This window comes from Simochromis diagramma, unplaced genomic scaffold, assembly GCF_900408965.1.
Source record: "Simochromis diagramma unplaced genomic scaffold, fSimDia1.1 OVJJ01000822.1, whole genome shotgun sequence".
In the NCBI taxonomy this organism is placed as follows: domain Eukaryota; kingdom Metazoa; phylum Chordata; class Actinopteri; order Cichliformes; family Cichlidae; genus Simochromis; species Simochromis diagramma.
The window spans coordinates 259,756-285,278 of record NW_024387520.1 but is presented as its reverse complement, the minus strand read 5'-3'; the positions used below and the strand labels follow the sequence as shown (position 1 = coordinate 285,278).

Below are 25,523 nucleotides of genomic sequence, written 5' to 3'. Positions count from 1 at the left end.
AGACATGTGTACTGGACCTGGTTTATTTAGAAACTTCCAAGTAGTAAAAAGATAAAACTGTGGGGGAAAAAAGAAAAAAAAAACCAAGCAGACATTTGCTTCATGTGGTTGTAAAGGATGCCCTGATGCTCTCTTGCCACTCTCATTCAACATTCTGTTGTTTTAAAACACAAATACCCAGTTCATGTCCAGGACAATCACAAAGCCTCTGGTCATTCACACACTGAGGAATACTTTAAATCCCCATGTGGTTGTTTCTTCCATCATTGCTTTCTTGCCTCTTCCAGATCTGAGAGGGGGGGAGAAAGCACACTGTCAACTACAAGGACTCCTTGTTAAACGATTAACGCATGTCGTCAATATCACAGTCCGAAGATGCAATGGTCTGCTTCATACTGTGGATGTTGCACATAAAACTGAGTGGTCGACTTGCCTGGATGTAAGCCTCTGAAAGTGTGATCATCTGAGGGAGGATGTCAGTCACCTGCAGGTCCTGCATCTCGTACCACTTTCCAGTTCCCTGATTAAACACAAAGACAAACGGATGCCGTTTAAGACAAGCCACAGTTTACAAAATCAATTTGGCTAAAAGCATTAACGTGCTCGGTTAATTCTATTAGCAGTACCAAAAAGTTCTAGATGCTTACATGATGCAGAACATGTATTCTGTACGCTCCCTCAGTGGGTTTCCCATCATGCACTACATTTGCAATGAGGTCATACGTCGTGTTCTTCTCGGTGGCTTGAGCTTCTTCTGTCAAGTATTCACGAAGGTCTACATTTCTGTTGAATTACACAAAGGGATGACATACCGTCATTTAAACCGAAGACACAATGAACACACAAGAGATACAACACGCAGTAAGTATAATGTCTTTGATCAAGGCTACATTTTGAATACATGAATGGCACTTACGTTATAGGGAAGTTGACAATTGTGGGGTTCTTTTCCACAAAGAAGTTGTTCTTGGTGAATCTTTTGATGCAAAAGATGAGGTACGGAGGCAGTTTGGTCAACTGGAACCTTTTGAGAAAATTCTCTTTGTAGGTTTTGTATTCCTATAATTAAGGGAAAATACACAGATTTGTTCTCAGTGTTCAATTATTAATAGAACAAACTCACATCTAAGTAACACTAAGCTTTAAATGCTCTAATTTCAATTAAAATAGACACCCTTTCAAAATTAATGTTATCAACAGATTTTTCTTTCTTTTTTTGGAGGAAGAGATTGTTTTGAATCAAATTAAGTGGACTTTTATGCAACACCAATTTGTACCACATGACTGAATGGCCATTAGCTGTAGCATCGAGGACTGCCCTGAGGAGAAATGTCGATGTAGAGGCAGACGTGGAAGGAAAGGGATTCTAGGGAACAGCCTGAAAGGTGAAACTTCTCATGATGCTAGACAGAAATCACGCTTGGTTGCAAAGAACCAAAGCAATAATAACCAGGAGCAAAACAAGACAAACATGTCTAAGCTTTGCACCACATATCCAGTTCGTGGATAATAACGGAAAAGCTAATAATGCTTATAGACTGTAAAAACCTAAGTTTCAATGCAAACTTTTGTATCACTGCAGGTTTTCTGCAATAAAAGTTGATAAACCCAGTGGCTACGTCATGGATGTTAGAGGGCATAATGCTGCGCTTGATATACGCAGCGCACTTCCTTCATTCTGACACTAAGTGTGTGGCACAAACTCAAGAGGTGCGCAGCTGTTCTCCACATTGGTGCAAGCACAGTGGAGGAGAGAGGAAGATATAGGCTGTAGTTGTGTCAGCTACATTAACCGTTTCTGATAAAACACTGTCACCTAGTGTTGACACCTTTAGTTCAATTTTGCACTTTCTACTTTACAGGGAGTGCAGAATTATTAGGCAAATGAGTATTTTGTCCACTTCATCCTCTTCATGCATGTTGTCTTACTCCAAGCTGTATAGGCTCGAAAGCCTACTACCAATTAAGCATATTAGGTGATGTGCATCTCTGTAATGAGAAGGGGTGTGGTCTAATGACATCAACACCCTATATCAGGTGTGCATAATTATTAGGCAAAGTCCTTTCCTTTGGCAAAATGGGTCAAAAGAAGGACTTGACAGGCTCAGAAAAGTCAAAAATAGTGAGAGATCTTGCAGAGGGATGCAGCAGTCTCAAAATTGCAAAGCTTCTGAAGCGTGATCATCGAACAATCAAGCGTTTCATTCAAAATAGTCAACAGGGTCGCAAGAAGCGTGTGGAAAAACCAAGGCGCAAAATAACTGCCCATGAACTGAGAAAAGTCAAGCGTGCAGCTGCCAAGATGCCACTTGCCACCAGTTTGGCCATATTTCAGAGCTGCAACATCACTGGAGTGCCCAAAAGCACACGGTGTGCAATACTCAGAGACATGGCCAAGGTAAGAAAGGCTGAAAGACGACCACCACTGAACAAGACACACAAGCTGAAACGTCAAGACTGGGCCAAGAAATATCTCAAGACTGATTTTTCTAAGGTTTTATGGACTGATGAAATGAGAGTGAGTCTTGATGGGCCAGATGGATGGGCCCGTGGCTGGATTGGTAAAGGGCAGAGAGCTCCAGTCCGACTCAGACGCCAACAAGGTGGAGGTGGAGTACTGGTTTGGGCTGGTATCATCAAAGATGAGCTTGTGGGGCCTTTTCGGGTTGAGGATGGAGTCAAGCTCAACTCCCAGTCCTACTGCCAGTTTCTGGAAGACACCTTCTTCAAGCAGTGGTACAGGAAGAAATCTGCATCCTTCAAGAAAAACGTGATTTTCATGCAGGACAATGCTCCATCACACGCGTCCAAGTACTCCACAGCGTGGCTGGCAAGAAAGGGTATAAAAGAAGAAAAACTAATGACATAGCCTCCTTGTTCACCTGATCTGAACCCCATTGAGAACCTGTGGTCCATCATCAAATGTGAGATTTACAAGGAGGGAAAACAGTACACCTCTCTGAACAGTGTCTGGGAGGCTGTGGTTGCTGCTGCACGCAATGTTGATGGTGAACAGATCAAAACACTGACAGAATCCATGGATGGCAGGCTTTTGAGTGTCCTTGCAAAGAAAGGTGGCTATATTGGTCGCTGATTTGTTTTTGTTTTGTTTTTGAATGTCAGAAATGTAGATTTGTGAATGTGGAGATGTTATATTGGTTTCACTGGTAAAAATAAATAATTGAAATGGGTATATATTTGTTTTTTGTTAAGTTGCCTAATAATTATGCACAGTAATAGTCACCTGCACACACAGATATCCCCCTAAAATAGCTAAAACTAAAAACAAACTAAAAACTACTTCCAAAAACATTCAGCTTTGATATTAATGAGTTTTTTGGGTTCATTGAGAACATGGTTGTTGTTCAATAATAAAAGTATCCCTCAAAAATACAACTTGCCTAATAATTCTGCACTCCCTGTATATTACTGCACAGCCATCAGTAGTACAGATCACTCCACTGCGATATTGACATGGCAGTATTTGCAAGCTCTTTTACTTTGTGAGAGTGATTATCAAAGCCAGTAGGATTAAAATGAATCGGTACCTTCTCTGTGCTGCCATTGAACTTGGCCAGGATGTTAAAGAGAGGGACCTGAGGGATTATAAGCTGCTCTTTTTCATCCTTGTACAGTGGAGCAGTTGGGAGGTCAAGGGTCAGAAACAGAAAGGAAGACTCAGACATCTGCTCCTGATACTCATCTGTTGTAAGCAGAGCCTCTTTTTCCTCTGGCGGCTGTAAGATTTTAAAAATCAAAGTCATCAAAACATAAACAACTCAATTCACAGGAAATGAGTTATATACTGTCACAGAATACATAGTAAAATGCTATTGGACTCTTAGAAGAACTGAATCTTAAAGAGTGCAGAACTTAAAAAGAATTTGAATAAGTAACAAATAAAGTCAAGTTTTTCTATTACTAAACTTATTCAGGTCCATGTGTTAAACAATTATCTTATAACACAAGCAAGAAACTCACCAAATCTGGGTGTGGGAGTTTTTTGGAGAAGATCCGCATGCAGCCTTGAAATGCTTTTGTAATTATTGCTATGAGGGGAGAAGGACAAGAAAAGGGAGGTTTAGTGGCCTCATAGTGAGGTGAACCGTCGAAGTGATCTCTTCCACCTGCTCTACATTCTCACTACAGGTCACAATGTCATCTGCAAACGTCATAGTCCACGGAGCTTGTCCATCAAACTGCACAGTCACAATATGATTTTGTGCAGAGACTGCAGATTCTGTATGAAACCCAAGGTTTGAGAATCAAAAAAATACAAATTTAATTAACCCTTAAAGTCCTTAAGATGCTTTTAATATCACAACAGAAGGCTAAAGATGCACTACTGCATTAGAACCAAACTTAAAAGAGTCAAATCCACTTTTTTTCCCCACTTACATGGCTTCTTCTTTGTGCCTCCGAGAGCACCATGCAGGGCATTTAAGAACCACGTCATAAAGTCCACAGCATCACCTGCAGAACAGAAAACAATCAATTAGCACCAAAACCTGTATTGAAAGCCTACCTAAGCCCAGAAAGTACAACTTAGTGAATGTAAAGCAATACCTTGCTTTGTAATCTGGAAGTTCTTCTTGCTGCACAACACTACAGCCTGCAACATCTCGTGGGGCGACACATGGGCCTTAAAGTTTCTTGGATTCCAAAGTTTGCGCATCAGCTCACCAAACCTCTGCACCAAGAGAAACATGATGTCTCCCGGGGGCCTGCGGATTCCTCTGTAGTTTTCCTCCTCCAGGAAGTAATTTCGCAAAGGTGGAACATTAGAAAAAGCCTTGAAAAGAGACACAAATGAGAAGGGAGGACATTATTCAAAAAAATGTACAACAATTAATAAAATCTAGAGTGGTAGATATCCATACCTGTAACACCACATTGGCATAGTCATTGGCTTTGATGTTGTTGAGCCCTACAATGCCTGGTAAGTAGGTGGTACCGTCATAGGCTCTGTACAGTTTACCCTGCTTGTCCAGCCCCGCAATGTGCTGCTTGGTGAAAGTTGGCTTCAGCACGTACTGTAGAGAGAAGAAATGTAAGCAAATCAGCTGTTTGTGGTAACTCTTCCAAAGCCAGAGCTCAGAAATAATGACAAAATCAAACAGAACATGGTTAGTATCATATCAGACTGAAAACACTGGTGCTTCTTCAGTCAATCCAGTCACAATTCAGACTGGAAGATATTTATTCACTCAATTCAGCTAAAAAAAAAGTCACTAAAGTCAAAATAATTTGAATGTGATTTAACCTTTAGCATAGATATACATTTACACTGTAGATTCTTTTTCTTCTTTCGGCTGCTCCTATTAGGTGGCATCACAGCGGATCATCTGCCTCAATTTCACCTCTTCTCATTACAGCCCAGTATATGCCTTATCCCTCCTCTGCACATGTCCACACCTCCCTCAGACTTGTCTCTAACTTTGCCTCTAAACTGCTCAACCTGAGCTGTCCCTCTGGTGTAGCTAATGCTATCTATCCTGATCACAGAGATAAGTGAATACGGTCCAGTGAGTTTAAATGCTCAAATTGCCTCCAGTCACCAGATTTCAAAGCAATGGGGTGTGATGAAACAGGAGCCACACATCATGGATGTGCAGCTGACAAATCTGCAGCAACTGTCTGACACTATCATGTCAAAATGGACCAATTTCTCTGAGGAATTTTCAATCACCTTGTTGAATCTCTGCCATGAAGAATTAATAAGCAAGCTCTGAAGGTAAAAGGGGTCCAAACCTGTAGTAATAAGGTGTACCCTATAAAGTGGCCAGTGAGGTTACATGAATTTTAGTTTTAGTATGAAAAGCATTACTTTACTTACTGTGATATCTTCTAGTGATGAATCAATGATCTCATAGTTATCTGGCAGACAGTAAAACTTGAGTGTATGCAGATTGAGGAACACATGATGGGTAAACTGTACGCTGTGAGTGTACGCGTGAGACTTCAGACCTCTTCCTACAAAAAACAAAACAAAACCCACACAAATCAGTACAAATACAACAGGGTCTCTGATCCCCAGTTAAAATGTCAATTTGCCTACCTTGAAAGTATTTCCCACATATAAGGCAGGCGTAGACATTGATGTGGGAGAGAGAGATGGAGCAGAGTTTCTCAAAGTCGAAGTCCAGCACACTCCTGCAGGATTGACAGACGTGAATTCACCTGCAGAGGTGGAATACAGCTTTAATAGCAATACACAGTCTACTCCGGCCTACCTGTTTATGGTGTCAAGGTAAGGACAGTGGCGGCTTCTTCGGTCTTCTACTGCATGTCCTCGTCCCACTTTGGCTGCCACTGCAACGTGAAGTGGCCCAAGAAGAACAAATGTCAAGCCAAACCATGTTCCAACAGTTCAAAGCAATGAGCTAAACATGCTAACTAGCTTAGCTTTGATGTTGTGAGGTATGCTTGTTTTCAAACACTGGGTGCTTTAAGATGATGGGTATCGTTGTTTTTAGCACACAGTGGAGACACTTATTGATCCATCTATGCGTTACTGGACAGGCCAGTAAAAAAAAACGAACACACCACTGGCTAACAACAACGCTAACTGCTAACCAAACGCAGGGCATACGTTTGAGGAATATACTTACCTCCGTCTTCATTGTCATCATCATCTAAATCCACCTCTCTTTCACGCTTCAAAGAAACCATAGCAGCAGAGAGACGGCGTCAAAACAATGGAGAAGCTAAAACTTTACGTTATTTGGAGGGAGTGATGAATGGGTCAAACACGGTGCGCCTCGAAACTCGCGGCGATTGTGCGTTGTAGCCGTGGAGCAGCAAACTAAAACCTAACCCGGAGTTTAAAAACCTACTAACGCTATACACACTGTTAATCACTTACCAAAAACTAATATAATAACTTGCCTAATTTCTAAACTCTAACTGGATCTTTGTTTGTCTTTTATATATATATAATATATATATATAAAGGTTTGTCATGTATGGGTATTTGTTTATGGTGTGCAATTTAGTTATAACATTTTTATTAACTCAGGGAGCATTATAATTGGACAACATGTTATCGTTAGTTAGCCGTAGCTATATAGCTTTTTGACCGTTCACAGTGCTCTGATTGGGACTTGTTGCAATCAGTAGTGCTTAAATACTGACTTTGTTTGGAAGCGGTTTGCTGAAATGGATGTTTTAAGAGAAGAGGGGGTCCACGAGCTGAAATACAAACCAGGTGGCCGCTTGGATATGAGCCACGGCTTCCTGCACCATATCCGGAGGAACCAGATTGCTAGGCGAGTTCCTCAGCTGCTATTAGCGTATGCTAGTGCAATAGGTCATTCAGCTAAAAACATAATCGTTGTTATTAGTAGTGAAAAGTAATTTTATGATTAAGTGAATGTTATCTTGTTATTAACACACACGCTTTTACATTCGGAGCTAAAATATATGGGGAGGTCGCAGAGGCCTGGTGACCAGTTCGTTTTGATTTAAGATGCTGAGAAGCAAAATGATGAACAACTGCATACTGAAAAAAAAACTGAGTTCAATCAGTGCGTGCATCTGTTAACAGGGGGGTCATTTTTAACTTGTTTTTGACAGAAAACACGACAGACCCCAAAAAATACTAGGAAAGCAATTAAACACATCACTTCACTTCTATAATGTTTTTGTTTGTAGGTTTCTTTGAAATGCATTTCAGTATAGCAAGTAAACTTGGCACAAAAGGTAAGGAAAATCTGTATTTGGCTTTTGAAAATAAGTGATATTTCACTGTAAAGTCTGTTTCTGTCCTCTTAAATTGTGCCACTTGTGGGATGTGCCCATGAAAAAACCTGGCAAATCTTCTCTGTGAATCCTAAACAGTTTTTTTCTGCTACTGACTCTTGTTTTGAGATTCTAGTATCCCGGATACAGACAGTCAGGTGTCTGGTTGTTGCCGGATTAGCACCACCTGTTATCGTGGACCTTACAGGGTACGTGCCAATAGGGCAACTTCAAGTACCTTATCCAAATTAAAGGCCAAGTTCTATTTGACGCGGGATGTCAGACAGGCCACGAAATGGGCATCCCAAGAAGACGACACAATAAGAAGACTGTTTCTTCACCCTGTCAGCACTTTGGAACAGAAGTCAGTCTTCTGTAGATTTTCAGTCAAGGTTTGCAGAACAGTATGACTGACTGCGCTCTACCCAGAAAATCCAGACCAGACTCCCAAGGCCAATCTCCGGTGTCATAGGGCTGCCAGGAGGCTTGCCATGACTGCTGTTCACCATCAGGCAAATTTGCGCTGCTGTTGGCAACATGTGCACTGGGACACTGTGCTGATTGCTGCACTGATAGGGTAGCAGCTTTTGGTGGAGGCAGTGTTATAACGTGGGGCAGCATCTCCTTCGGTGGAAAAACGAGGCTTGCCAAAATTTGAGCCAATTTCAAGGCAAGAGATATTGAGATGAGATTCTGCAAATGATGGTCACCACAACAGAGCGGACCACCTCAGCTCCGGTCTTTGGGAGTGAAGAGGATGGAATGTCCTACCTGAAGTCCTGACCCTGTTGAACAGTTATGTGATCAGCTTGGATGTGGACCAAACCGGTGACCAGCATAGAAGATGCCAAGCTTCTATGCTGCGTATGGTTACTGCTGCATGCATAGCCCCATATTTCTTGGATTAAAAAATTGCTAAAAAAAAATTTAAGACCTAAATCATCTAGTTCAGTAGACAACACCAAACAAGAGTCAATAGCAGAATAGGCTGTTTGGTATTGGCAGAGAAGATTTAGCAGGTTTTTCATGGCACAACCCCCATACTCACCTCTGCTGATCATTCAATGCATATGTTAGGAAAAATGCATTTTCCTTAGAAATGTGGGACTACTGAAGGGCAAATAAAAAGGCTTCCAACGGTATGAGATTTATTTGCAAGGTGGATTGTTACAAGAAAGAAATAATGGACCTTACTTTTTGTGCCAAATTTACATAGGAACGACCTACTTTCATAATGCATTTTCTGAACTATACAACAAACTGTTAGAAATTTACATACATGCATATGTAGGCATGGATATCATGTCCACGAATCATTTCACACACAAAAAGACTGTTCAAAGAAAATCCCCAAATTACATTGCAAGCCTGTATTTAAGCTTCTCAATACTGGCTGAAGACTGGCTGACTGGTAAAAAGGGGCATTTTGCTGTCAGTGTCTTTCAATTTTATTTAAAAGGTGACCTCTGTATACAGTGGTTAGTCAAGTCAAAAATCACAATTAAAAAAACAGTGTTACTCCATTAATGCTTGGGTTTGAATAAATGGAGAATTCTGCAATCTGTGACTTTGATAGTAGTCCACATGACAGGTTATTATTAAATGCGGTTGTCTCATTCTGCTGTTTTAGCATTAATTTCATGTAATTAAAAAAAAAAAGCCAGGTAAAATTAACAGTAAGATGAAAATGAGAGCATCACAGGGAAGAGTTAAAAATATTTCTGAGGCTTAATCTTTTCTTTTCTTTCTTTTTGAATGAACAAATTGTTTATTACATGTTCTTGATTTAGGTTTTATTTTTATTATTTATTTATTCATATGCCATGGAACAACCAAGTTGTCATATTTTCTGCATTAACAAAATTTTGATTCCCTTTCTCCAGAGATGACTATGATAAAGAAGTGAAGCAAGCCAAAGAGCTTCAGCGGCGGAGACACACCACAACCCCTCGAAGACCCCGTCGACCTGACATGCAAGTGTACCATCCTCGAAGAAGACGTAAGACTGATGTGCTTTCTCTTGACTTTTGTGCTGATTGTGCACCCGTTAGCGGGAAGATAATGTGTGTGTGTGTGTGTGTGTGTGTGTGCGCTCATTGTTCAGATGGTTCAGAGCCAGGGGCCGGTGCTGATGCTGAAGAAAACGAGAGTGGATCAAGCACAGAGACTGACGCCAGTGGGACTGAACTCTTTTGGCTTGAATATGAAGCAGATTCTGGTACCATTACATCCATCCTTGTGCACAAGGTTAATGCCGATTTCTTTTTATGGTGTTTTCAGCTCTTTGGTCATTTCCTGTGTGTAATTCCTTTAAATGCCCTCTGTTTCTGAAGGAAGACAAGCCTGAGAAGGTGGTAGAACGTGTTGCAGAGAAGAACATCCTGGATGCAGCCATGAGGGCAGCTCTGAAGGTTCGAATTCGAAAGGAAATTGATAAAAGGCGAGACAAACGCTGAGCAATCAACAGATTACGACCATAAAGGAGCTCCACACAAAGAGGAGTAATGCTTTGTTTGCAGTTCTGCACTCCTCCAGAGCACTCTTGTGCATTAAGGGTATAAGAAGGATCATTTAGAGTGACTGTCAGCAGAGCTCTAACATGGAGACTTGTATTCAGGCCTTTTTTTTTCGCAAGAAGGAAGAGCACAGTTTATGGCTGGGAGTTGTTTTCAGGTTTAATTGCAATTCTTGACCTTGGACAGTTGTGTTATTCTCTGATTCACATATTGAGGACACATTTAAGTTGACTGGACATTTTTAAAATTGTTACTTTTTTTTAATAGTTACATTTAGAAAGAGCAGGTACTCTTCAGCACAGAGTCCTAAAAGTGTTGTCCTCCATGTCCTGTGATTCTTGTGTTTACAAAGATTCTGTTTTGTTAAATTAAGATTTGAACTCTTTGTGCGAAGTGTTTTAAGCTGATCATCGGTCTGTCAGCAATCCTGTGTTTAAGAAATGAGGGAAATTAGTTTTGAAGTCCGAGTTTAGTAGATGTTGGGTTGGTAACTGTTCTGTAGGTTTCAGTGCTCTGATTTATTTTGGATTGTTGAGAGGCTTATTTTTGATACTGTAATATCTTTTTGAGAATGACACTTTACATATAAAATGTATAAAAGCCATGCATTGCTGTCCAGTTTTATGGTGCTGAGCACCACTTTTTTTTTTCTTATCATCTTATATGACAGATTCTGATTTTAAACATGAATATAATACTGGAACATAGAAAAATACGGCATCACTTTGATTTGACAAATGTTTCACATCACATTTTCAGCAGGTGGCAGCATCAGTCATATAACCACACAGACCTCTGCTGTAGTTTTCCTTCTGTTTAAATCAGGTTTTACTCTGTACTTCTGTATAAAGAATGCATTTTTCTACAGAGACCTACTAAACAGTTTAGTTTCCATAAAAAGGGCACTTTGAATTGTTCTAATATTTCCCCCTCTGAGGGGCTATGAAGAATTAGGTGGCAAGTTGCTGTACATGGAGTAGCACCTTAGGTTTGTATCCATTTCAGGATCTTTGTGCACCTCAGTCAGAGCTTCTGTCCTCTGCTTTGTCAGAAATCTCATCTCATTGGGGCTGCTTGTCCAACAATATATAGCCTCCTATACACAGGAAAAACTCTTAATTTGTAGAGTTCAGATTTCAAGTGGCAGTTTTATATTTTGCTATGCAGAGCTCTAAAATATGAACTTGAGTTTTCTGTGACAAAGCAGATGTTCATCTTGTGACCAAAAGGAGTGATTAGTTTGTGTGAAGTTGTACCTGTTCTCATATTATTTAAGCAATTGTGATTTTTGTATAACTTTTTTCCCACTATTATGTTATTTCTTTCCCCACCTTTTTACCTGGAGCAGTAGTTTATGATTTGTGTTTCTACTTTGACTTAACCAAGCAAGCTGGAACTCGCTAGTGATGTATTGTGAAAATGCCTCAAGTCAAATTCCTATGATTCGTAAAACCCCACCTGACAGCTACGACAGGATTCATTTTAAAACGGATGTCTATCAGTTATTCAAGAAAAAACGAGGAAAAAAAGGTCCGTCCCCCTAAAAGGCCGATAGCATGCACATGTTAAAATGTCTGTCTCCTATCAAACTCGAAAATGAAAATGGGAAGCTCCACTTCCCTGGCTATGGAAAAATACAAAACTGACTTGACATTTAGACAGATAAACTGTTGAGCCACGCCATAGGGGGAGATTACTACATTGTTTTTATTGACGTATGAAGATATGCAAACTTCATCCTCTGATCACAGGGCGGGCCAAATATTACACAAAGCCTTGTCAAGGAGGAGTGGGCTGTGCAAATTGATTGGCTGAACTGGAACACTCCCCTTCAGGCCGCCAACGCCCTCCTCCAGCTTGCTTTCATTTCTTAAGCAGCATGTGACTGAAGGAGGGAGACACATTCCCAGGGTAGCTACTCTGCTGCTCAGCAGATTATCTAAAGTTACACAGATTTCCAGTTGGCTGAAATGGCCCAATCACAGCTCACAATTCAATACCCGACCCTTAGTGTAGCTTATCATTAAAAATTATGTAACTCATAACCTTTTCTTCCGTACGTTAATTCTGCCTGTGAAAAGCTTTTAAGGGGTGAAATTATGCAGTTTAGCAAAGCACCAATTGGTTAGCCATTGTGGTAAAAAGCACTGGTTAGACTCTTTTCCCATCTACTGCTGTATTATTTAAAAAAAAAAAAAAAAAAGACAAATTAAGAAAAATCCAGAAACCATAAACATACAGTTTCTATTTGCAAGAATGTGCAAGTTTGTATTGTCTTTATTTTTTACATACAGTAGATGTTCATACACTCCACTAACAAACATACTGACCCAATGTCAAAATCAGTCAGCCATTCAGCTTCTCTACTATCAGGGCCTACATCACATTGTTTGTCTTGATTTATTTACTGAAGTACTAAACACTTGAACTGAAATATTGTCAACAAGAGCACTATTGTCAAACCTAGCATCCAATATCTGACCCCTCAATGTTTGGGGAGTTTAGAGTTCTGTTTACTTTGCCGGCTAAATCATTACAGCGAGACCCTCGAGCCACATCACCTGACCATGCGTCTGAATTTCTCTTCTTTTTTTCTTGCTTTTGATGTTCTTGTAACTAAATAGAAATCCAACTTTATACCATCGTATACTATAATAAAACGCATCTTGAAATTTGTAATGAGATCAGCATTTGAGGTTTAGCATTTGGCTTGGGAACTTTTCTCAACCAAATGGAGCAGTCTCGGAGACGGATGTTATATAACAGATCAGAGAATTGAGGCTGGGTTACTTAAACTCAACGTCATAACACTTCAAAAGAACTTCCAACCACCCCCAAAAACACAATTGCACAACTTTGGAACTGACAATGACTCAGTTTGATTTACAGTTACCTTGTTATCTGCTGTACCTTTCTAACTGCACTTTGTCGGTATAAGATACTGTGAAGATAACCTGTCTTTCTAAACAGCCAAATCATGTAATACATACTGTGACAAAAAAAACGAACTGCTAGCTGACGATGCATTTTCGTTTTAAAAACAAATGTGTTACAAAAGCCTCATCTATAAATGTGTAACTAAAAAACAAAGCACTCTTGAGTTCCCTTGTGGTTTGCAAGTTCACATTTTATTTCGCCCTTTGTTAACAGTTTAAAGCTAAATTAAGGCGAACATCTTGTGCAGAAAAGTTGGAGGAGGAAGTCCAGTTTTCTGCAAAAGTACAGTAGAGCAACAGCAAACACATACAGATATTGTATCAGCTGTCATCTAATCCTGACAGTGAATGCCAGTGACCTCAACTAAACAGCTGACCTGCCTCTGCCCTTCTCACTATGACTGTATTCCACTTGCAGCATGCTTAAGTCGACCACCAATAAAAGGCTAAAGCTTTATCAGCACGTTGCTACATAAGAAAAAAGATCTGCTTAGTGTGTATGTGTGTGTGTGGTGCATTGTTCTTGAAAAACAAGCTTCCAAGCCTTTTTCCTTTAATTAGTTCTCAGTGCTTTTCAGTTGCAACAGCCTCTGTTGGTACCATGGTGCTGTTACCGTGGTGAGTCTTCTTGCCCATTCAAGGCTGTTCAAGTATGAGCTCCCCTCTACTAACATTCGGTTAAATATAGATGCTTAGCTGTCGAGCGCTGTAGTGGAAATGCACAGCTGCTGCAGTACGACCAGTAACCACAATTTGGGTCCAAGAAGTCTAGTGATGTTACTCGAGTAGCAGAACTTGACTGTAACTGTATGTGCAAGGCTAAATTTCAGAGTCAAGAAGTACATCCAGTCCTCCGTAAAAGGGAAAGGGAGAGGTTCCTAGAAGTTATTTCCAGTAAGGCTTCTCTTGCTCAGCATATAGTAATTCTCAGTTGAAGTTTGACCTTTGCAGTAGAAAAATTAATACGCTCACACCCAACTTCATTAGGTATACCTGTTCAACTCCTCGATGAGTCTCGATTTCTGCTGCAACATTCAAAAGGCATGGTCAGAATTCAATGTAACAACGTGACAGCATGGATCCATCCTGCCTGTATAAGTGGTTCAGGCTGGTGGTGGTGCAATGGTACCAACTGAGGCCTACCTGAGTATTGTTGCTGACCATATCTATCCTTTTATGACCATAGTGTCCCCATCTTCTGATCGCTGCTTTCACCAGGATAACGTGCCATCTCACAAAACTCAGATCATCTCAGGAGATTAACCAGGTCATCTACAAACCAAAAAGTTGGTGCTTCAATCCCTGGCTGACAGTCACGCCAAAGTATCCTTGAAAAAGATGCTCAACTCCAAGTTGCGGTCCATCATGGGAGTGTGAATGTGTGCGAATGAACTAGAAAGCAAATAAAAACTGATTGTTTGAATGAGGGATGTGGTAGTATATGGTGCGTAGTAGAGTAGAAAAGCTCCATACAAGAACCAGTCCATTAAACCCTTATCATCTTAAACTGTTTTTTTGTTTTGGTTTTTTTTGTAACACGACACTTCCCTATACTGAAATGGCATCACACTCACTAGATCTCAGTCTGCACAGACTTTTATGCCAATAAAACATCTACATGATTTGGAGTGAAGCCTTCAGTACAGGAAAAACTGTTCTCAGCATAATATTCCATTCAATGTGACGTTCCCTCAGCAGGTCATCGACAGGTTAAACTGCAGGTGATTTTTTATGTTAACTTTTCAAAATAAAAATGAAACTTAACCTTGAACCTCCTAAGACCCGAACTCTTCCATGGCATGCATTTTTATTAATTTTTTTATATTTGTGCATATTGAGACCCAATGTATGTAAAAACAAAGAATCAGCAGATTTTTTTTTCTTTAACCTGATGAGAGCCACATATGAGGACATTTGTTTTAAATTTTGATAAAACAGAGGCAGTATAATGTCCTCGTAAGTGGATATCAGGCCCTTGTAGAGCAAAATTTTGTATTTTGGTCTAGACAACCCAAAATGTGATTTCCACATATGTGGACGCCAGGTCCTAGGAGGTTAAACAAACAAAGGGACATTTTTATTGTTTATTTGGTTGCATTTACCCTTTCTCACTTTAAACTTTAAACATTTTAAGCGGCTCAGTCTAAATTCTTTGCATACACAAATATTTTTCTTAACAGTTGTTTGCCATTTCCTTTTGGCAGCGAGCTGTGTGAACTGCCCGAACTTGTCCGACATTCTGGTGTGATCAGGAATGACAACAGAATCTTCTCAGACCATATTTGGCCTTTTTATTGCTTTCATTACAAAACTGTAATTAACATATTACTTTATGTTGCATGCTAACAATGACATGTTTCACAACAGAATGCCAACAGTACAAATGACTAAAATATCACATCATAAAGTTTCAAGGGTGTTTGATAATAAAAGAAATATCTGTGCAAACCTTTCAAACTGCTAAATTAGGATCTTATGTCATTTTATCGATTTATTAATAATTACTATGATCTCATCAATTTGTTGTACGCTTTGCTCTGGTTAACGCTTCAAATGTAGCTGAAACGGGTGCTCAACCTTTTCAAAGTGACTGATGAGTTCTGAGATGTAACTGGAAATATTATCTTCGGTTAAGAAAGAGTGGGACATGTTCCCCTTTGAAGCTCAAATCGCAGTGTTTGGAATTTGCTTCAGGGTCATTGCTCATTACTTACACAACCATGGATTTGTTTTTACATTTCAGACACATTACGATCACTTATTTGGAAGGTATCGAGCAAACCATTACAGTTTTGAAGTTCAAACAAATTCACCCAAAGCATATGCAAAGAAATGGTGAAAAAATAAATAATAAATAAAAATCACACAATTGGGTAAATGCATGCTACAATCAACTTACATTTTGTCTGAATGGCAGGTTATAGTGTAAGGTGGATTATTTAGAACATTCAGTGCCAAACACAGATATGAGCTGTGCTCAGACTTATACTTGGTGTACAACTGGACACAAATTAGGCAAATGACAGTGTCAAACAGTTGATTCCAAACTATACTTCTGACGAGCAAAGGCAAGCTGTACTTTAACATGTCATTCTCTTTTACTGATTACAGATTTCTCAAAGGTTTACACTGTATATTCCCTTTGATATACTTATTTACTTAAAGACACATGTTTTAAAAAATGGTGGCAGCATTTTTTATCCTTTTTAGAAGCCTTTTGTATGGACGCGTTAGTACTAATTATCATGTTAATACTGATTATCTGTTTAATCGGTACCCTTTACAGTCTCTATATAAGCACCCTAAACTTTATAAACAGATTTTTATTTATGAACTCAGCTTTTTGCCTCCAAAACAGCATGGAAATGAGACCATCTGAGGTGTCCTGTGGTGTGTGGTGCTGGTTTGTTGGTCTCTATGGATCTTGTGTTGATCCTACAGATCCTCAAAAACAGAATATGGAGGTTTGGAGGCTCCATCAATGCCTTTGGTCCTTTCTAATGCTCTTCAAGCAATTCTTTAGCAGATTATGTGCATTTGCAGAAATCATTGGCTGGTAGGTCGTAGGGTAGGTCATAGCTCGGGAGGGATATGCTTTGTTTTGGGGACTTTGATCATTTAAAAGTAGCATAAATATGAATTTGCAAGGTTTAATCATGTTTCCAGGATGAGGAAGTATAAGTGTAATATTATTATTATGTATAATGTATTTAGAGGTTGCAAATTTGTTGAGTTGAGTGCTTAATGACATTTCTTTTACTGTACTGTATTTCATGAATGGATTTTACAGTTCACCACTAATCTTAAGTGGTGAAGATGAGCAAAACAAGTTGTCTGTGTGAAAAAGCTGCAGCTCATAAAACACAACAACCAACATAACTTAATAACTTAACAGTGAAGCTCTTCATGAGTTAATATGCCTATATATATAAAAGCTTCTGGCTAGTTAGATATTTGACAATATTGCTATGCTCCTGATAATATCGCCTTTGTATAGACACAGAATGTCGATGGTTCTGTAAATGCTTTCAATCTTAAATTCTTAGTTCCTATATCTGCAGGTCTTTCCCTACTAATCTTCACCTTGTGCGTTTCCTACACTTACAGCTACCTTTGTACTATTTGGGTGTTGATTTACAATAGTTTCCCAAGTTTAGGCTTGAGTTACAGTGATTACGTGTCAGAGTACTAAATATACTGACTGAAGGGCTGGGAAATGGTCGACGTGTCACAGAGCAAGCTGTTCTGCTATCAATTCAAGGTTCACTGTGACATGTGAACATCACTCTTAACCTAAATAAAGTGTACTGAAGAATGTAGTTATGACCTGACCCTGTTTTTAAAAAAGCAAAATGGTCTCAATGTTAGAATTTCCCTAGTTAAATCATTAACTGAACAGGCATTTTGAAAGAGCAGAAAAGTAAATGAATAAAGATTTTAAAAGTATAATCACTACACAAACCCAACCAGCTGTGTCGCAGATTTCACAACCACTGACTACTCGTCAATAAACCCAACCTTTAACTGTGGGATCTCCTGATCTTCTTGGATGTTGACTCAGTAGGTAAGAGGTCAATTACATTACACGTTCATTTTTTTCAGTGTGTACAGTTTAGGTATTAAACTTCCCCTTTGGAAGAGGAAGCGATATGAAAACCAAAAAAAAACGCAACATTGCAAACCTCTTTTATTAACTTAAGAGTTATTTCTTTATGTGTACAGGATCACTTACATTAAATAACATGCTGGAATGAATAGTCTAGCACCAAGCAATGAAACCAAAACATGGTTTTGTAATCAGTTAGTTTTGGAACTTGTTACACAAACAAGTGAAGACTGCTCCTCCCTTTTTGCCAGCCAGGTGTTGCACACACCTGGCTGGCAGGTTAGAATACATTACGTGTGTCTTATGTAACTGCCGAACATGAGCTGAACTTAACTGAAGACTTACACCACAAATTATCTTGCGCGATTTTCTTTGTTAACGCCTAAGGCAGCAGGAGCTATGCAGTTTTTTTTCCTCTCTTTGTCTCCAAACCACTCAACCTGAGCTGTCCATCTGGTGTATTTATTTCCAATCGTGTCCACAGATTTCCAGCCATCTTGTAAACCTTCACTGCCATCTTTCAGCCACACATTACCGCAGACCCTGCCTGCACAGTCTTCTTCACTGTTTATTGCTTTGGATGGTTGACCTCAGCTATTTAACCTCATTCATCATTATTGCTGTAATCAGATCATGATACATTATTGTCCATCTTTATTATTATACAGGTATGCATACCCAAAGTTTTTCAGTCTGTTTTGAAACAGTACAAGTGGCTTCGCTTTTATGTGACTCAGTGTGTATAAAGTCTTCGATTTTCTGTCAGAAACATGTAGAATTTAAGGAGCTATTGGCATAACGTGATGAGTGTACATGAGGTCAGTTTTGCTTGGTACAGAGTGCAGTCCTGACTGTTAAAACCATCTTTAAATGTTTGTATTTTTCCCCCTCAAACCATTTTGGGTGTGCCCAGTATTATCTGCCCTGCCACAACTGGTACCACATTGTTGCTTGGTAGCGTGCGTGCGTGTGTGTGTGTGAAGAGTGGGAGGGCACACAGATCAAATTACTCTTTGGAGCTACCTCCATTCCCACTACCTACCATATAATCAAATTATCAGCTACAATTTGAGCTTAAAGCTCAGCCAGGGTGTTGGTTGTGCTCCAAGTCACATGAAAATAACCTGACTTTTATCTTGTTCTGACAGCTGCTAGTAACAAATCAAAAGACCGCAGTGAACATTGCTCAGGGCTGAAACTGGTCCAGTGGCTCTGAAACACCTTTAGTTCCCCCAGTTAAGTGATGCTAGCCTAACCAGTGACCCTGATGATGAATGCCAAACGGTTAAACAAAGTGACTAAGAGGTAATGTGTACCGGAGACCTACATGTATCTATTTGGATTGCAGTTTATTTATAAACCCATTCTAATTTCGTAGATTTACAAGCCAATGTTAATGATCAACATTAATCTTGGAGGGTTTCTCCCCACCCACAACCACATTGTACTGCAATCTGAATTTTCAAGACTCCAGCACCACCTTTGGACCCCGAGCCTGTCACAAGTCTTAAAATGTCGCAGTTGAGTTGTTTTACAGCCCCAACTAAAATTTAAAAAAAAAAAAAAAAAAAAAAAAAAGCACAAAGACATTTGAGAGGTGTAGTTGTTTATTACAGAGAAGGAAACTACCCAGTCCAGACATGAAGTTTAATACAGAATGAGCTACGTGTTCCTTTGGAAGTTGAACGCATGTTGGTGGTGGGGAGAAAAGCAAATGGGGAGCAGAGGAAATAGAAAAGGCACTCTTACACTTACTATAGCCAACGGGATGACCTCCGAGTAGTAGTAAAAAAAAAAAAAAAAAAAAAAAAAAAAAAAAAGGGACCAAAACCAAAACTTCTATCCCACACATGAGATGGACATGTAAACAAGGCTGGTTTCTCTGTACTACACCAACCAAATGTTGCCATCACAGTAACGGGGATAGGCTTGAGCCAAAAAAAAAAAAAAAATTAAAAATAATTGCACCAGATATTTTAAAAATGGGATTTTCGATAACTAACCTGCCTAAAAAAATAAGTTCTGCAGTCCAAAAATAAAAAACGGTTGTAAAATAGTCATTTACAATTAGCCAGTGACACTTTCTTGCCGAGGCAGTCCAAAGCTTTTCTGTACAACACTCTGGAGCCTCAAGCCAAACACCAAAATGACCACGTCACAAGAAAGTCAAGACCTAATACCCAAGTTTGTTTAAAGCTGCCTTCTGAAATTTCGGCTTCTCTGTATCCACGCCGAGTTTCAGAGAACAAATAAATAGTGTTGAGGTTTAATTCCTAGCCAATAAGACTGTGGCAAAGAACACACCCCTCTAAGGACAAAGATGAAACAGGTTTCTCTGTAGCTACACCTGCCATCTATATTCTTGAGGGAAATGGAGTCTTTAGGTCACTTCAAACCATACAAAAAAAAAAAAATAATAATAATAAAATAATCAAGTGAAACTAGTTGTTTTTTTTTTTAATGACTAGTTTAAAATTGAATTTCAATGCATAAGCAATTCAATTTTTCCCATAACCTTCAAGTATAACCAAAACCTCTGCAGACCAGAGCAGTGACAGCAGCTTCTGACTTTTCTGTATTACGTCAGAAAACAGCAAAGGTCTGCAGGGGTGTCTGAGGCCTAATGCTCATTTAAGAGCTTGAATAATTAGGATTTGGCTTGCCCCTTAGCCTGCAATGCATAGCTTTTTTTTTTTTTTTTTTTTTTTTTTAAATAGTGAAAACAGCAACAACCCTTTAATTTTAAATTGTGCCATTCTAGCATCCTCCACAAGGATGAGGGGAAAAACAAGCTAACAAAAAGGATAAATGAACACTGGGGGTCAAAGAACAACCGTACCAGGCTGACAACAGGAGGAATGGAGAGAAGCTAACAATTTTAGGGGGACACAGCCAGATCACACAACTCCAAATATGCACTTGAGAGGACTTTGAAATTATTTTTCTCTTTTAGATGTCATGCAGACTCATTAGTAGCACCAGTAAATTAAGAGGAATATCACATAAAGCCTATTATACTACCGCCATGACAGTGACGATAGTGATGAGTGTGGAATGCCAAAAATGAGGGCTCAACGCCGCTACTCAGCGCATCACAATACGAAGCGGGGGGAACCTCAAGACGTGGGAGAACAGTAAGTACTACGGTGCATGAGTTCATGGAACTCATCTAGTTCTTTAAAACATCAAGTTTCTGAGGCATGCCTCCTGGGACCCAGCACGATACTGCAATCAGCAGAAAAACAGTAACAAGACAAAGAAGGGAGGTGGAGTGAGGAAAGCGGTTAATGTGTTAAATGGTACCAATATGAGAGAGAAAAGGGCATTTCACCCCCGGAACCTTGGAGGCTTCTCTGTAGTATACACCAACAAGCCTGGGGGTAAAAGCTTAACAGGTTTAATATTTGAGTTTTTTGGGGACCTCCCAAGGGAAGGAGTCTCGGCCAAAGTGGCCGTAGGCTGCGGTCCTCTGATACAAGGGTTTCTTCAGATCCAGATCCCTGGAATACATAATCAGACTCTTTAGCAGCAGTCACATCCAGTGACCTCAAATGCACACAGGCATAATACTCGAATTAGCCAGTGGGGAGTGGCGACAGCGAAAAAAATAAATTAGATGGCTGGCTGGTAAAGAGGAACGTGAAGACTCAACACTTACCCTGCTAACCACAGGACATTGCAGCTTGCAGAAACCAAACTCCTCCCATTTATAAAACCACTAACTGGGCTAAATAATCCAAATACAAGACCCCCCCACTAAATAAGCTGTTTGCCCCCACTGAAGCCTAGGTGTTTAACCTAATGCAATTTGTTTATTACCTCCCCTCCTAATTAATAATCTATATATAGTTTATTAATTATTTGGATATAATAAACTACAGATTGGAGAAACTAACATACAGCAATCCTCCAGGAACTGTGCTATCAGTGAGGAGGTGGCTTCAAAGGTTATACATTACCTGACGATGACTCCAGGCCGGAGATCAAAGTTCTTCTTCACGATGTCAAGTAGCTCCCTCTCACTCTTGTGGGATGTCCCATAGTGGAAGATAGAAATCGAGAGGGGGTGGGCAACTCCAATGGCATACGACACCTAATACAGCACACAGATGTGTTATATCAAGCAGGAAAACAGAAAACTTCAGGCAGGAGTCTGCTGCAGCCTTGCTCCCTGAAATAAAGACTGGGGGGGGGGGGTGTTTGGCTGTGTTTCCACCACAGAAAATGAACCTTTCGAAGATGGGGCTAGGGGTTTAAATTAGTTTTCAGCTGATTTATTAAAAAAAAAAAAAAAAAAAAAAAAGTTTCTGAACATGCCGTGTGGAAACGCAGCTTCTACCACTACCACTCACCTGGACCAGCACCCTCCTGCAAAGCTCAGCTTTCACCAGGGACTTGGCCACCCAGCGTGCCGCATAAGCAGCAGAGCGATCCACCTTTGTGTAATCCTTCCCAGAGAAGGCTCCGCCACCATGGGCTCCCCAGCCTCCGTAAGTGTCTACAATGATCTTACGTCCGGTGAGGCCAGCATCTCCCTGCAATGAAGGAATCAAGGTAAACTCAAAGCTCAATAGCTCCCGATAAACAAAACACGCCATGAAAAGGTATTTACCTGTGGACCTCCAATGACAAAACGACCACTGGGCTGCAGGTGGTAGATTGTGTCATCATCCAAGTAAATGCAGGGAACAACCGCCTTGATGACCTTCTCCTTCAGAGCATCTCTCATCTCCTCCAAGCAAATATCCTCATCGTGCTGGACAGAGATGACAATAGTGTGCACACGCACTGGCAGCATGGCACCACGGTCCTGGCGGTATTGTACAGTAACCTGTGAAAAGAAACAAAATGAGCAACTTTTTAGAACAACCCATTTTGCTAGTGAAAATTAGAAAATAAAATGATGAATACCTGTGTCTTTGAGTCTGGTCGGAGCCATGGAAGGGTGCCATTGCGGCGCAGTTCAGCCATCTTGGCATTCAGCTTGTGGGCAAGAACGATTGTGAGAGGCATGCACTCCTCAGTCTCATCAGTGGCATATCCAAACATCAAACCCTGCAGAGTGAGACAATTATAGTTTTAAAAAGCTGTTAAAGGACAACATGTTGTATTTGTGGTTTCAAAACACTCAGGCCAATACTAACCTGATCCCCAGCTCCGATGTCCTCCTCATTGCGATCAATGTGAACACCCTGAGCAATGTCAGGAGACTGCTGCTCCAGCGCCACAAGAACATTGCAGGTCTTGTAGTCAAAACCTAGGCAGAACACACAGTAGGAGTTTAAGAACAGTCCTTACAGGAAAAAAAGAAGGGAAATAAAATCAGTAGAGCAATGCACACCTTTGGAGGAGTCATCATATCCAATTTGGCGGATGGTGTCACGAACAATTTTCTGGTAATCCACCGTGGCCCGTGAGGTAATCTCACCTGCCAGTAGGATCATCCCAGTCTTGGCAATGGTCTCTGCATGAGGCAATTCACATGTAGTTCAATACCCTGGTGTCAACACAGGAGTGAAGCCAAAGCAAACAAGACAGAAAATATTTACTTACCACATGCAACTTTGGCATCTGGATCCTGCTTCAGATGGGCGTCCAAAACTGCATCGCTTATCTGGTCACAGATTTTGTCTGAAAAACAAAAACGTGAGTAAACGGCAACATCAATCACATCACAGGGTCTAAACGTAAAATGCCGCACGTCGGCGCAAACTGTCCCCCTTCATACTCAAGAGGAATAGACCGGAGTCTCGGCGGTCGCCATGTCAGCATGCGCACATGTGGCGTCAAAGAGAGCCCGCGCAACTCCACGGAGACCGGAAGGCAAGCACGGTACACTTATAAATGTTTGAACCAACTACATATCGACAGACTGATAAAATGCACAGTTTATCTTCATCTTCAGGGATGAAGACGACTGTGTTAAGAGTCACCTACACAAACAGCCGCGTGCTTCATGAATAGGGACGGATGGCAGGATGAAAAAAATAAATAAACCAGTTAAAACGAATAACGATACTGTAAATAAGAAACAATTCACATGACAATTTCATCATGTCCACTATGACTATTGTGCTACATTTGCTGCCGGTGGCGGAGACACGCGACAGAATGACCTATTCACTTAAGATTAGCTAGCTTACATCAGCTAGTAGCGCGTGGTCTCGAAGCCGGCCAAGGTACAAGAAGAAAAAAAAAAGGCCGCGATGTTGTCATTTCACTCCCTATTTGTTCATTAGAATACAGTAATAGGCTAGTTCGTGGGACAAACTATTAAAAAAAAAAATAGCAAGAAATGTAGCTTATTTCATCAGCCAGAACGATAGAAGGCCGACATCTCGCGTCTTACCGGGATGTCCTTCCCCGACGGACTCCGAGGTGAACAAGAAGCAGTCCTCGTCAATGAGGGAGTTATGAAAACCATTCATCTGTCCGTTCATCATCGTTAACGGCTGCCACTGGTACGAAAACGTTAAATTACGGGGTTGGTAACGTCTTTAGTCGGTATTACGTATTACTGGCACTGCCTCGGCGGTTTTTCCAGCTCTTCAAAGGACGACCCCTAGCGTTTCGGTGTTCCGATCCTCAAGCCTGAGCCTCATTGCGCAGAGCTGCTGTATTTATCCTGCGAAGTCAGACGCCATGACGTAACGAGTAGGCGGACCGTACCACTGAGCCTATGAAGGGGCCGCACCAACCGAGAATGCGGTGCTGAATTTGATAGCGAACACGTGCCGAGTAGATGCTACAGTGACATGGCCGATATGCAGGTTTTTCCCTAGAAATAATGGTATATGGACGTGTGAAGGTGTGGCAAGAATGATGATCTTGTAAATCCGTCCAGGTTGTTCCACCGTATGTGGTAGTTTGGTCAGGTCAGAAGCCCACCTTTAACAGCTAAAACTATTAAAGAATCATTTTTGCTCTAATCTGACTATAAAACAACTCCTTTTGAGATCATAAACTTATTTTGTTTACTCCTGAAACTGTGCGTGGAATTCCTTTTTAGGCATGGATCTATTATAGGGTGGCGACAGACTACCAAAGGGGAAATATGGAGTGAAGCTAAGCTGTGTAAACAAAGTAGATTTTGGTGCTTCAGTCAGAGTGAGCTGCCAGTGACTGAGTGAAAATTGTAAGGTGAGGAGAGGGGGAGCATTTATTTTGGTTCTAAAGTGGTACAGAGTTTGAAAATCGGTGCCTTCCACCCAAACACATCCTTCTTGAATTTATTAATGCCTTGGATTAAAAAATAATACAGCATTGTTGTCTTCCAATACAAATATCAAAACTCAAATTGAATTCTCAAGTTACAGGCCACAAATTGAGCACCAAGGATTAACCGGCTGGGGCTGAGCTCGCATGTATGCTGGACTAATAAAAATTCGGTTAGACAACAAATAGAAAGCATTGTAAATAGTCGGATATAAGGTAATGTTTGTTTTGCACTCACTCCCATTGAGTGCCATATTTTAGTTTTTAAGTATTTGATCATAGGCTTAAGTGTACTGGATGAGAAGTGGGTTTCCTGGAAACAATTATTAAAGTTTGGTATAAACCAGCAGTGGCGTAATTAATCTGATAAGTTGCATTAGTTTTGCTATCGTGGGTACATCAGAACATTCGCTTCCCTGGTGACACAGCCAGAATAACCTGGAAATGCATTTCCACCAATGAAAATTGGACTGTTGGGGGGGGAACAGATGCTGTGGATATTATATCTAA

General features: G+C 40.4%; 3 protein-coding genes across 3 annotated transcripts; 1 reads left to right on the top strand and 2 right to left on the bottom strand.

The window, feature by feature from the left end:
* Positions 1 to 7: 7 nt before the first annotated feature.
* usp39 (ubiquitin specific peptidase 39) lies at positions 8 to 6,802 on the bottom strand. The gene is made up of 13 exons (XM_040019449.1): positions 6,612 to 6,802; positions 6,234 to 6,312; positions 6,059 to 6,153; positions 5,837 to 5,973; positions 4,881 to 5,033; positions 4,567 to 4,792; positions 4,399 to 4,473; positions 3,982 to 4,049; positions 3,549 to 3,737; positions 917 to 1,059; positions 648 to 783; positions 434 to 520; positions 8 to 289 (listed from the first exon to the last, which is right to left on the bottom strand). Exons 1-13 carry the CDS (start codon positions 6,670 to 6,672, stop codon positions 236 to 238), a joined length of 1,503 nt encoding a protein of 500 aa, XP_039875383.1. The 5' UTR covers positions 6,673 to 6,802; the 3' UTR covers positions 8 to 235.
* A 249-nt stretch (positions 6,803 to 7,051) lies between these two features.
* Positions 7,052 to 12,483, top strand: cunh2orf68 (chromosome unknown C2orf68 homolog). Its single transcript, XM_040019452.1, has 4 exons — positions 7,052 to 7,268; positions 9,624 to 9,739; positions 9,845 to 9,987; positions 10,074 to 12,483. Exons 1-4 carry the CDS (start codon positions 7,159 to 7,161, stop codon positions 10,194 to 10,196), a joined length of 492 nt encoding a protein of 163 aa, XP_039875386.1. The 5' UTR covers positions 7,052 to 7,158; the 3' UTR covers positions 10,197 to 12,483.
* A 6,904-nt stretch (positions 12,484 to 19,387) lies between these two features.
* mat2ab (methionine adenosyltransferase II, alpha b) lies at positions 19,388 to 24,411 on the bottom strand. The gene is made up of 9 exons (XM_040019201.1): positions 24,148 to 24,411; positions 23,352 to 23,429; positions 23,140 to 23,262; positions 22,943 to 23,055; positions 22,710 to 22,853; positions 22,411 to 22,629; positions 22,151 to 22,333; positions 21,758 to 21,891; positions 19,388 to 21,298 (listed from the first exon to the last, which is right to left on the bottom strand). Exons 1-9 carry the CDS (start codon positions 24,239 to 24,241, stop codon positions 21,196 to 21,198), a joined length of 1,191 nt encoding a protein of 396 aa, XP_039875135.1. The 5' UTR covers positions 24,242 to 24,411; the 3' UTR covers positions 19,388 to 21,195.
* Between the last annotated feature and the right edge of the window lie 1,112 nt (positions 24,412 to 25,523).

Excerpts from the sequence above, each read along its gene's own strand:
- cunh2orf68 (XM_040019452.1), top strand. The coding sequence starts at position 7,159 with ATGGATGTTTTAAGAGAAGAGGGGGTCCACGAGCTGAAATACAAACCA. Across the intron at positions 9,740-9,844 it reads GTACCATCCTCGAAGAAGAC|ATGGTTCAGAGCCAGGGGCC; the intron begins GTAAGACTGATG and ends CTCATTGTTCAG. Across the intron at positions 9,988-10,073 it reads CATCCATCCTTGTGCACAAG|GAAGACAAGCCTGAGAAGGT; the intron begins GTTAATGCCGAT and ends CTGTTTCTGAAG.
- usp39 (XM_040019449.1), bottom strand. The coding sequence starts at position 6,672 with ATGGTTTCTTTGAAGCGTGAAAGAGAGGTGGATTTAGATGATGATGAC. Across the intron at positions 6,313-6,611 it reads TGATGACAATGAAGACGGAG|TGGCAGCCAAAGTGGGACGA; the intron begins GTAAGTATATTC and ends TTCACGTTGCAG. Across the intron at positions 4,474-4,566 it reads CTTCCAGATTACAAAGCAAG|GTGATGCTGTGGACTTTATG; the intron begins GTATTGCTTTAC and ends TCTGTTCTGCAG.
- mat2ab (XM_040019201.1), bottom strand. The coding sequence starts at position 24,241 with ATGATGAACGGACAGATGAATGGTTTTCATAACTCCCTCATTGACGAG. Across the intron at positions 23,263-23,351 it reads AGATGCCAAAGTTGCATGTG|AGACCATTGCCAAGACTGGG; the intron begins GTAAGTAAATAT and ends TGCCTCATGCAG. Across the intron at positions 22,854-22,942 it reads ACATCGGAGCTGGGGATCAG|GGTTTGATGTTTGGATATGC; the intron begins GTTAGTATTGGC and ends CTCACTCTGCAG.